The sequence below is a fragment of the Cupressus sempervirens genome, chromosome 3, assembly GCF_028749045.1.
Source record: "Cupressus sempervirens isolate cs-2001-9-10 chromosome 3, ASM2874904v1, whole genome shotgun sequence".
NCBI lineage: Eukaryota > Viridiplantae > Streptophyta > Pinopsida > Cupressales > Cupressaceae > Cupressus > Cupressus sempervirens.
The window spans coordinates 206,938,529-206,951,615 of record NC_143120.1 but is presented as its reverse complement, the minus strand read 5'-3'; the positions used below and the strand labels follow the sequence as shown (position 1 = coordinate 206,951,615).

Sequence of the window (13,087 nt, the reverse complement as noted above, 5' to 3'; positions counted from 1 at the left end):
TGAGTACATGGCATCCAAATTTTGCTTCCAAACCAATATTGACATTTTTGCTCTCTTCTATGTGTGGGGATTTCATTTCGGTTTGAGGGATTAGGTCAAAAGGCTGGTTGAGAGGTACATTAGACCGTAATAGGAGTGGGGTTGGATGATATTTTGTAGTGCATTGTCCTGGGCAAGGGCAAAGTTTTGTGGCTAATCAAGGAGTTTGGTTGGGTTTCTTTGGGGTGCCCTATTTGGTTTGCTCATTCATACTTTATAGAGCTTTGGGTAATAATCCAGAAAGGAAGGAGGAAGCACAAAAACATTGGGCTTAGCTTGTGGATTTTGTTTACAATTGGGAGCTTGTCCTGGCAGTCAGGGTTCCAAGAAATCAGATGACTCTAATTTTAGAAAGAACTAAAAATAAAAAATTTCTTAAAGATTTTTTACTGTAAAATTCAATTTCAAAATGTAGTAAATTGAAAATTGACATCTTGGAAGAGAAACTGCATGGTTTATAGCAAGAACATGTGAAAATCTCATTTTAATCAGCATTTTACTTGCATTGACTCTTTTACCCATGGTTTTTTTTGTCTATACAAATGAGAGAGTTAAACTTGCAAGTTCTCGCCCAGCAAAAAAAAATTAGAGAGTACTCTTCACTTGGGTAATACTCAGAGAGTTTGCAACCTATGGATTAAACCTTCTGTAGATGTTGTAACGTTTATGAATTTATGTTTAGGCACATGCTAAACATACAATCCTTGATGTAGTAGATGCTAGGTGGTTCTTTGTGTTTTGAATTCTCTTGTGAGATTAGATTCTTATGCTTACAATGAATCTGTCTGATATTAAGGTGTTTAACATGAGATAATCTCCTTAATGTATAGACTAATGGGCAAATGTAAGCCTCTTATGGAAACATGGACTGATAGCCATGCAAAGTATACATGTTTTAACCCCCTTGCTGAGACCTTGAAAGGTGTAGAGTTTGTTTGAAATAACATCTTTCCACAATCCATAATAAAGCCAAAATATTTCTGGGAATGATTGTGTGAATACCATCAATGTTTTGGATCATACTCTATAATGTAGAGTTTTTGTCGGATTTAGTTAATAATCACTGATCTCATTTTTTAAAGGAAATTTAACAGCATTGACGTGGTGTGTTTTATTAGATTAATTGATGTGTGATCTATACAGACACTGCTGAGAAAAGAACATAATTTTAGACAAGAGAACCTATAGAAAGTTATTTGAAATTTAACAGCATTGACATGGTGTGTTTTATTAGATTAATTGATGTGTGATCTATACAGACACTGCCGAGAAAAGAACATAATTTTATACAAGAAAACCTATGGAAAGTTAAGTGTCAAAATGAGCTATTGTTGTTCATGGTAGGTAAGCTAATACCACTGCTTTGGATGATGTATTACTATGGTTCATTTGTGAGTTTGACGTGCTATTATATTTTTGGACAGGGCATATTTGGCAGTAATATTGCATTGTATTGGCCGGCAGCGCTTTATACTGCTGTTCCTAGTCGTTCCTTCTTTCCACGGGGCTTTTTGTGGGATGAAGGATTTCATCAGCTTTTGATTTGGTGAGGCTACTTTTGGCAACACCTTGTAGGTGTTTCTGTATGTTTTAGTCAAAAAATTATATAACGATTTTACATTTTTATTTTTTGAAGTATGGTTATCTTTTATTTATGTTATAATGCAAAAAAATTGTTGCAATGAGATTTTCAAGTTCCAATGTCTGTAACATGTTATTTGCAGTCGTTGGGACATACAGATATGTTTAGATATCATGGGTCACTGGTTGGATTTGATGAACAGTGATGGTTGGATCCCCCGTGAGCAAATCCTAGGAGCTGAAGCACTGAGGTTTTTGGTTATTACATTAGCTACAGTATCTGGATTCAATGTCTTTTGTCAGACAGTAAACATTCATTCATTCTTTCAGTTTTCGAAAATTATTGGCATATATATTAATTTTTTTCCGTTTGGTTTGTTTTGATGCAGCAAGGTTCCTGAAGAGTTTATTCCTCAAATCACAACCAATGCCAACCCACCAACTCTTTTTCTTGTTTTGCATGGTAAATCTTTGTTTATAACTTTATACTGATAATTATAGTTGCATAGACTGAGAATCATTATCTTTTTTGTTATTTTTAAGCTGCTGCAATCTTGACTAGATTAATTTTATACACATACATGTAGAATTTAAGATGGGAACGAAGTTGGATGTACTTGTACAATTTGTGTACTCACAACTAGCATTTTGATACCTAGCAATCTATTAGCAACAGTTTCCACAGGGACTTGTCCCTCTAAAAATCTCGAGCCTTTCTAGAACAGGGACTTCCCCAGGATATGAGGATGCCATCCCCAAGTTTCCAATGGTGCTGTCCAAAAACTTTAGTCACCTAGCGCTAGGATGTGGAGAGATCACAACATTCCTAGGAGGTTGATTGTCCCACAAGCATCTTAGGGATGTCTCGGTGTCCCCTTGAATGCACACCCGAGTGTATTTGGGGCCCATCTAAGGACCTGCAAGCCTTCAAAACGCCCTCCAAACTTTATTTTCATTCATATATCATTTCTAATTGTTTGCTACATTAAGAAGAGTGAATGACTAAGAAAAGAATGAAAGTGTGAAAGGAAGTGTAGATTCTTCACCTTCTTGAAGAGATTTTCCAAGCACAATGTAGGGGATTTAACTGATCTTTAACTTTATTTTCTAAATTTTAATGTTATTTCATGCCTTGTTATTTCCATTTTCTAAACTAATTTGGATTTTGTTTAACGTTTTGAAATTTCTTAAAAAGTTTAAAATAAAATTTTTAATTTTGTTTTCTAATTTTTAATGTTATTTCATGCCTTGTTATTTCATTTTCTAAATTAATTTGGATTTTTGTTTAACATTTTGAAATTTGTTTAAAAGTTTAAAATATAGAGTTCTATTTTTTTAGTTTTAATGTAAGGCATTATCTGAAACTATGTGTTCATCGAATTTTTTTCATTTTGTGAAATGCATTGTCAAGATGAGCTCCCATAGTCATGAAGTGAGGATGAGATGGAAATTCATTCTCATAGTGCAAGCCAATCAGAATATGAGCCTGAGCATGAAGATGAGCCCAATGATGGGGGTGAGCATGGGCCAAATCCGGAAGGGCAAACTACTTCCATGGCTAGTGCACCACTTGATACTGAGTGCTCCTCCCAGCTTTTGGTAGAGTGGGGATGGCTATCCATATGATCCCAATTTTTCTCTCAGACAGTTTTTAAAAAGAATAACTACTCCAATGCCATCAGTTGATGGCACGAGGAAATGGAAATGCAACATTTATTGTACAAATAGTTCAGGAGCATCACTAGAGTTAATGCACACATCTACTTTTGGCTAGGAAAAGGTGGGGAGCATGTGGGTTTTTGAAGAAGGCTAAAAACCTGCATTACAAAATTGAGTTCAACAAGCTGTAGAGTGTTCTAGATGACATGGGAGTTGCAATGCCTGCTACCTTGTCTAGTAAGCAACATTTTCAGACTATTCAGTAGATTCAGGGGTAGAAAATGCAGGGGCAACCGCATATTTTTACACCTCCATTGCATTAGAGAGAAGGAATAATAACAGGGTCAGCGTCAAGATCTTCAATCACATATAGCTATGGCTGAATCACAACAGGGAAAGGGGAAACACAAGATGTAAGCTCAAAGTAATCACGTACCTGATTTGTTCAATGTGCAATTGGGGGATCAATTAGAGGATTCCACTAGCAAGTCCATTTTCGCTAATGGCATCTCATTTATTGTAGCTCAATCTCCTTATTATAAGGAGATCATGTCAATGGTGTGAAAGGGAGGAGCATCATGTGTGCCACTAGGACCGTGATCTTGGATAATAACTATGTTAAGATCAATTCATTGATGAAGATGACGAGAGCATGATGGGGGGAGTCTGGATGCATCATAGTTATGGATGGGTGGACGAACATTAGACATCTTCCACTCATCAATATCATACTTACATGATATGAGGGCCCATTCTTTCTTTGGGTGGTTGTTTCTTCAAGGCATTGCAAATATATTGATTTTTTGTTCGACTTCTTCTGGACAACTATTGAGGATATTGGGCCACAAAATGTGGTCCAAGTAGTTATAGATACAAGTGTGTAAAGCTGTAGGGAATCTTATTGAGGTAGCATACAAACATATTTGGTGGACTCCATGTTGTGTGCATGCCATGGACAATGCACTCAGGACATGGGGAAGATTAAGTGGATTGGAGGAGTGGTTAACAATGTGAGAGATATGTAGATGTTTATATGCAACCACCACACTTCACAAGTACTCTTTAGGAGGTTTGCTAAGAAGGAACTCTTGAAACCAATTGAGACCGAATATGCAACCTATTTCATTCTTTTGGAGAGAATGCTAGAGTTGCAAGAGCCGTTGCAACTCATGGTTATGATGCAATATTGGAATCAGTGGGATGTGGCCAGGATAGAGCAGGGGAGGAGGGTGAAGGAGATAGTGAAGAGTTATAGATCTTGGAGTGATGCAAAATACACAATCACTATCACCACTCTAGTTTTTCAAGTCATCATAAATGGGGATGGGGATACATCTAACCTTGGAGAGTGCATTTATGCTATGCTTGACTAGATGAAGGTAATTGTGTGAGAGGACCAATTGATGCAGAGGTGAGGGTAGTGTATGGATAACCCAACTACAAGTTCATCAATTTGTGGAAGTTAACTAGTGTTTCCCAAGGCCTTAAGTGCCCCAATGTCTTCAAAACCTAACAAGACCTCCTCACCAAGGTTCCAAGTGCTAGGGTTGATATATTTTGATGGTAATAACTTGGATTTAAGGATTCTTGGGGTTTCAAACAGTTCTCGACTCTCCAACCCTTCTAATCTCTTGAAATTGACTTCTAGGCCTAGTTGCCCCTATTAGGCCTCCAGCGATAGAGATCCTTGATTTACTCTCAGCTTTCCCAAAGCCCAAACTTAACTCTGGTTTTCAGATACCCATTTGGCCATTCTTAACATATCAAAAGGTTGCCTAGGGTTCTTTTGGACCAAACCCTACTGTCACTATATGGTGGCTCTAAAATGCATAAAAAGTGAACAATTTAACAAAGGAACTATGTGCTATTTTCACTTCCCAGTCTCCCCACTTTAGACAGTCTTTTATTAGGTTATGAATGTCCCAAATCCAAGAGGAATTAGACCCAAAGTGCCTGCAACACCAAAGGTCAAATTGCTCCCCCAAGACCCTCAAAACTAGGACTTTCTAATTCAATGCTGTCCCCACACTTCAGGGTTCAAGCAAAGGTGGTTTCACCTTGTCCTCAACATACTCAATCACTTTTAACCAATAAACAATAGCCTCCAATGGCTAGAACTCCTACTGCTGCTCCATATGTACATCTCCATTCACCACACACTTCCTTCTTGGGTGATCACCATCAACAAACTCTCATCTGTACATGTCAGGGTTAGAACATTATTGTATAAGTCTGGGATGAGTCATTCCATGAGAATCAACACTATTCCAAATGCTGTCCGCACTAAAATGCAAGGCTAGGGATCAGCAAGTTCAAAGCATGTGAAATGGATCTTTATACAAAATACAATATTCCCTAATGCTAGGACAACTTCTGATCACAAAGCTAAATAGAAAACATCAAGATTTCATCAACAAAATGGAGTTTCTATTGTTTTTTCATGCACAGTCCGTACAAATGGATGTTCCACAATGCTGCCTGCCTTACAATGCCTCCAAAGGATCTTATTTACCTTCCTATCAACTACTCCAACTGATTGGAATTGGTTTCCAAGCTTGGTTATGCATAAAACTCCCTAAAACTACTTTCCCTCCGAAAGTAACTAACTGTTGGAATTCAAAGATTTGAATTTCCAACTTACAATTTGTTGCTTAAAACATCTTTTTAACTTTGCCAACTTGCCTATTAGGTCCTCCAGACCAAATTAACAAACCTTAAATCCTTCTAGGACTCCTAAAGATCCTATTTGAATTCACATGTCCTTTCTACCCTTAATTCATCCTTAGAGATCCTAAGGTCCTTAACAGGTCCTTTAGGATTCATTACAACTTTGCCATTTTTAAAACCCCCTAAGGTCATGATAGGCTCTAGAACATTCCAATTAACTGGTCCATATACTTCTTGTCTCTAATCCACCTTTTGTCTTTCACAAGGACCCTTGCATGTGCTGATGCTCCTGCATCATGCTCCCCTCGTCCAATGAAACTCTTGTCCCAAGAGTTGATCTTCTTAGACCAAGCATTGACCTGTGGTGGATGCTGGTTTGCATGGTTGAGGTAATCCTCCAAGGTGACCTGCTTCCTCATCAAATGTCCTGCATTCACACACAAAGAATTAGTAAAACAAGGTGTCCTTGCTGACTGTCTGGATGAAGGACAGTAAGATGGTGTTAAGGCCTTCGTTGCTGGTGCACTCCTTGGATAAACCATCTGCCCCTCTACTGCTGCTGTAGTTCTAGGTGGTGGCTTCATTATAGGGCATCTCACTGGCCTGACTTGCACATATTGTAGATTCCAAAGCTCTACTCCTTTAGGACTGTTCTGACTCCTTTGTGACTGCACTTCCTTCATCCTATTCCATCCAGTATCATACTGAACCTGCACTTTTATTTCCTGCCCATAACACATGATGATGGGATCTTCTTGCTCCTTGAACAAGGGTTGTAACTCATACTCTTGCCTTCATGTTGGACTAAGTACTTGTTGGTAAAGCCATCATGTATATCTCTTCTAGACCATTGCCAAGGTGTTCCTAAAATTAAATGTCCACAACTCATATTGAGAACATCACAGCATACCTTATCCCTATACCTTCCAACTGAAAACTCAATCATGACTTGATCACGAACAAGCATATGCTGATTCATGTTCACCCAAGTAGCATAATATGGTTGAGGATGTGGAAACGTTTGTAGGTTCAACTTCTTAACAACATCATAAGACACCATATTATGACTTGCCCCTGAGTCTATAATGAACTGATATACCTTACCTTGGATCAAACAAGTGGATCTGAAAATGCTTGGATTATATGGTTGTCCTCTTCCCATCAGCAAACAGTCTCCTTCTTAAGGTAAAACCACTATGTTTCTAGACTGTTCTTCTTCTTTTGATTCAATCCATTTAGGACATCTATATGACTGATGGCTCACTTCATTACAAGTGAAACATCTCCCTATGAATACTCCATCATCTCTTCCTCCACATCTTACTCTCCTATATCCTCTTCTATAGCTTCCTCTAGCCTTTGATGTGTATGGTTTGTCCTTGTCTTTATAACTGCTGTTTTGACAATCAGTAGTACCTCTACCACTTCTTCTCATTGATGAGCCTCCTCGTGTTACTCTGTCTCTCTTGCGTTCTTCTAATCTTTTCCTCAGCCTTGATGGCCAACTTGTAGCACTCTTCAACTGATCTAGGGGTAGCAAGACTAAGTTCATCTTGGATATTGAACCTAAGTTCCCCCATGTACCTTGCAATCTTTTCTTCAATATCTTCATCATGACTCACCTTGATGTCCAGTTTATGGAACTCTTTAGTGTACTTTTGTTCATCCATGTCTTTTTGTCTAAGACCCTACAACTTCTTGTATAACTGTACCCTATAATCGTTTGGTAGAAATTTAACCTTTATCTTATCCATCATAGTATACCAAGATGTGATTTTTGGCTTCCTATTCCTCCATCTCTCTGCTTGAACACAATCCTACCATAGTAGAGCGTGTCCCTTCAACTTTGACATTGCTATCTTCAACTTCTATCCCTCTTCAACATCCTCACATTCAAAGAAATTCTCCATGGCACCAAACCAATCTATCAACTCCTCATCATCCATCTTTCCTCCATACATAGGTAAATCTGCTCTTGCCCTTCTATCTCCACTCTTTATGACTTTAACAAACTTAGCCATCCTTATGTCTTCAGTATCTAGTTGTTCCTCCTCTTGGGGTGCTTCTTCCCCCTCTTCTTCAACTTCTACTTCCTCATCTTGCCTTCTGCCTTTATCTCTTTTCTCAAATGCCAAGAGTCTTTCCATCATAATCTCTAGTGTCTTGTCCTTCTCATGGCTCTCCTTCTCTCTTTGTTCTAATGCTGCCTTCAACTTCTTGTTATCAGCCAATTGTTCTTTGACTATCCTTACAAACTCCACATTTGTCATCCTTGTGGGCAAATATCCTTCTCCTTTAGACATGATTCCTAATCTCCTTGACAAGATGGATCATAGACATGATTCCTAATCTCCTTGACAAGATGGATCAACTCAAGTGCTTCTCCTCAAAGGAAACTTCAACTCTAAGGCTAACTAAGAATCCAAACTATCAAAGTTCTTAAGACCACTTTCCCAACTTCCAAAGGATTCTTTCTGGTGCTCTTATACCACTTGATGCAGAGGTAAGGGTGGTGTATGGATGACACAACTACAAGTTCATCAATTTGTGGAAGTTAACTAGTGTACAAAACACAGTATTCCCTAATGCCAGAACAACTTCTGATCACAAAGCTAAATAGAAAACATCAAGATTTCATCAGCAAAATGGAGTTTCAATTGATTTTTCATGCACAGTGCATACTAATGGATGTTCCACAATGCTGCCTGCCTTACAATGCCTCCAAAGGATCTTATTTACCTTCCTATCAACTATTCCAACCGATTGGAATCGGTTTCCAAGCTTGGTTATGCATAAAACTCCCTAAAACTACTTTCCCTCGAAAAGTGAACTAACCATTGGAATTCAAAGATTTGAATTTCCAACTTACAATGTATTGCTTAAAACATCTTTTTATGTTTGCCAACTTGCCTATTAGGTCCTCTAGACCAAATTAACAAACCTTGAATCCTTCTAGGACTCCTAAAGACTCTATTTAGATTCATATGTCCATTCTACCCTTAATTCATCCTTAGAGATCCTAAGGTCCTTAACAGGCCCTTTAGGATTCATTACACCTTTGCCATTTTAAAAAGTCCCAAGGCCATGATAGGTTGTAGAACATGCCAATTAACTGGTCCATATACTTCTTTGTCTCTGATCCACCTTTTATCTTTCACAAGGACCCTTGCATGTACTGATGCTCTTGTATTGACCACACTTTAGCATTCTACAATTAGCATATTTGACCTCTTATTTGGTGTAGGTGGGACAACCTTGACACTCTCTTATACATGATTGTTTATGCGTAGGCCTGGTAGAGTTACACCGATTTAGGATGATGAGTTGAAGGAAGGGTTCTTCAGGTGCATTGATGGGATATATGATGCTGAAAGTGCTGGCTAGATTTGCACTGAGTGGAAAAAATTCGCCACTCTTAAGGGTTATCAGGTTGCGACAAAGGAAGATATAAGAACTATGATAACTTGGGTCTTGATTTTTAAGGTGGACTTGTCATGGAGCAAAATCAATGGCTACTAAACTAGGCATTGGTTTTCTCTCTTAAGTTTCTAGTTCTTCAACCTCTGAGAGTAGCTAGTCTACCATCCACTTATAGGTTCAGCCACCCTCTTAAGAGGAACAAACTTACCTTTAGGAGAGCAAAGAAGCTAGTGGTGGTACATAGGTGCATTGCGTATTATTAACTAGAAGACACCTTTGTACAAGGAGAGCTGAACATTATGATGAGATGTAGAGCCATAAGAGCCATTACAGATTAATGAGGATGAGGATGAATAACTTGAGTTGTAGGCTTGGTTGGTGTTCCTTTGTTAGATATTGACCTTGAGGAGTTTAGTAGTTTTATCCCGAGGGATGACTAGATGGCTGCTTTATTATATTTTGACATTTTGATTTTGTACTTGTCTTGTTATCACACTACTTATTGTAATAATCTTTATGATCAAATACTTTTGATATCATATAATAGAAATCTTCCATCTGTCGATTTAATAATTTAAATGTTATATGGTATTGAACTATAATTTCTAATTAGTAAATTGATATTGAAAACTTCAATGTTCATTGTTTAGTGTTCAATTATTTACTATTTAGTTATTTGGCATTTACAATTTTTCTATTATACTTCATAATAGTCTTATACATCTTTTCATAACTAGTATTTTGAGTACCATATGTATAGTATATATAGCCCCCATAGTTGCCCCATCGCCACCATCCCAAATTGAGGCCCTTTGTTCCCCTATTTAGTTGCCCCATTGTCCGCAATGCTGGTGTCACTATGATTAACATAAATGGATTTGTAGAGAAAAAGGGGCAAATCCTTGAATAAAGAAGTTAAAAGGATGGCTTGGAAGATGGAGATGATACAAATGTTCAGACGAACATCTTATGAAGAGTAAACACATTGATTTTAAAGAGAATTCATGTCTATTGATGACCAATAAGACAAGGCTACTCGTTGCAATAATAAATCATGAGGGAAAAAAAATACCCCATCCAACTACAAATGAACTATCTAAGAATGAAACCAAAATAACAGAATCTTATATAGAGTAATATATGCAAAGCTGTATATAAAACAAATCAATCTTGTAAATGTATGTTCTATTGTAAAAAGATGCCAATATTGCCATGAAAAAAAAGGAGCCAGTCTCCATCAGAGTTATTTTGGTAATCATACAAAACTCAATATTTTGACTATTTGATGTTAATTAATAATTTTTGTCTTCATTTAGTCATCATTTGCATATCACGTTAAGTCAATTTAAGTCTTTCCCTATAAAATTGCAAGGTGGTCATGTCTTGGTTATTTTTTTGGGCTAACAAATCGCATAGGTTGATAAGAGGTTGTAGCCTTTTCAAGATGAAATAATGATGAGGGTCGAAATTGATGGTGATCGTGGTAATAAAGGAGAAGTGTGGAAGTGGTTGTGTTATGATGGTTATATAAGTAGAGTGGTGACATTGGTCTCGAGTCTTGCCTAGTTTCTTTGCCAAGAATGAAACTATGGTTTGTCGAGTTGGCATGTGCTTTTGTGGTGAGAGTCAAGACAATATGTGGTTTCCAAAAGACATTCTCCCCTGAAACTTGCACCCAATAGGTAGTACAATTTCTTTTGTGGCTTAACCATCGACAAGTTTTGTCCAAACTCATGATTTTTGATAAGACAAAGTGAATTTTGGCTAAGTGCTATGCCCTTAATTTGTTATTTGTCCTATAGAAATCACATTTACTATAATTTTCAAGTTCAACCATCTCTTGTCATGTACTATTAGAAGACACACGCAAAATTTCTAGAAAGTTTTTTTTGAAACAAAATAATGTAATAAGATTGGTTGAATCAAGTAGCACACATATTATTAGCAATAAATTGGCATATCAATTAAATTATTTTATCTGTTGGACTCCAAAATCATTCTTTAAAAATTCTGCGAGATACCTCCAATCTCGTGATTTTTCATGGGGCAAATGCTCAGGCAATTATATCACGTGAAAAACTGGCAGTGAGATATTGGAATAAATCGTGACACATATTTCCCAATTTTTTTGGTAAACGCCAAAACTTGGTGGAAGATATCATTGAAAAGTCTTGGGCTCGTGTGAAATTTTGTGTTTAATATTATGTTAAAATATTCATTGAAAAGTCTTCTTTATGACCTAGTCGCCTGACTTGTATTTGACTACATACGGAGCCTAGTCTCTAGACTTGTATTCGATTGCATTTGATGACATTCGACAGCATTCGACGGCTGGACGACATTGCTTGGAGTGTGGAGTTAGCATTCGATAACATTGAGGCTTCACAAAAGAATAAATTTGTTTGCATCGATTTGGACTTTGGAGTTTCTGGTATTCCCAGGGATGTTATTGTTTATATATATAATTTAACAATTACTATTTGACTTTTACTATAATACTATTTACTAGTTTAGTGATTTACTCTAATTCAAATTTAGTATTTTAAATTAACTATAATACTAAATTATTAATACTATTTTATTTTTATTTTTTGAAACTGTTGTAACAATATTCACTATATTTTACTATTTTTTAACATATTAATAATTGATTTTAATAGATTTTAGTAGATTTATAATATATATTAATAGATTTTAATAAATTTTAGGTTTAAATAAATGTTAATAAATTTATAACAATATTTAAATAAATTTATAGAATATTAATTTTTTTTTGATTGGTTATAGAATATTAAATTAGATTTGTTGTAAATTTAGAAGCTTTCTAATTATAATTGGTTGTTTTTTTTGCTACGTTCTTAAAGTCTACCTATTTATTCACAAGATGGTTGGTGGCAAAGAGGACCATTTATGGAAATACGAGATCCCAGGAGCAAACAAAGGACAAGTGCAATGTATCTTTTGCCTCAAGTATATGACTTTAGGTGTAAGCCGATTAAAATACCATCTTGCAAAGATTACAAACAATGATATTTCACCATGTGATAAATGTCCAGAAGAGCCTTCAAGAGTGGCTTTGACAAGCCTTTAAAAATTTGCACAAATAAGGCAGCAAAAAAGAAGACATTCGAGGCCATGGAAGCCTCAATGGGGACTTTTAGTTCTACAGGATCACCAACAAGTGGAGAGACTTCTTCAATTGGGCCTCACATATGAGAATCCTTTATTGAAAGATGAGCAACTAGGTGAGTTTGAGATGGAGGAAGATGATTGGGATGTGGATGTGGTAGCATGTGAGGAGGAACATAAGCTTGGTCATCCATCAGAGGCTTTTGTTGAGCCCAAGGTACCTATTTAGGCACTTGTTGAGGATGTTGCCAGAGAAATTACTTCAACACTACCCACCCAACAACAACGATCTCTTTTGAGCTTTAGTCATAGATGCAATTTATGATTGCTACTTTCAGTTTTCATTGATATTGAAACTTGAACCTAATATGTATTCAAAAGTTTTAGTTTCATGGATTTTGACTTCTATATGTATTGAAGTTATTTATATTCAGATGTTGTACTTAATTTTTGGTATATGATTCTGTGTTAATCTTCTAAATTTTAGTTGCTATGAGTTACTGTTTAAATGAAAACTTTGATTAATATATGGTGGATATCTCAAATCATTATATGTTCTACAAATTTGGTGTACGTATGAGTTTTTAAGAAT

General features: G+C 36.5%; 1 protein-coding gene across 4 annotated transcripts in view; it reads left to right on the top strand.

Annotated features, from left to right (window-relative positions):
- Positions 1 to 13,087, top strand: part of GCS1 (glucosidase 1) — a 233,206-nt gene that overhangs the window by 105,763 nt on the left and 114,356 nt on the right. For all 4 annotated transcript variants that reach the window (XM_089819056.1, XM_089819057.1, XM_089819058.1 and 1 more), the window contains exons 10-12: positions 1,464 to 1,585; positions 1,764 to 1,871; positions 2,010 to 2,083. In XM_089819056.1, the coding sequence (XP_089675182.1) occupies positions 1,464 to 1,585; positions 1,764 to 1,871; positions 2,010 to 2,083 (304 nt within the window). The remainder of the gene's footprint in view (positions 1 to 1,463; positions 1,586 to 1,763; positions 1,872 to 2,009; positions 2,084 to 13,087) is intronic.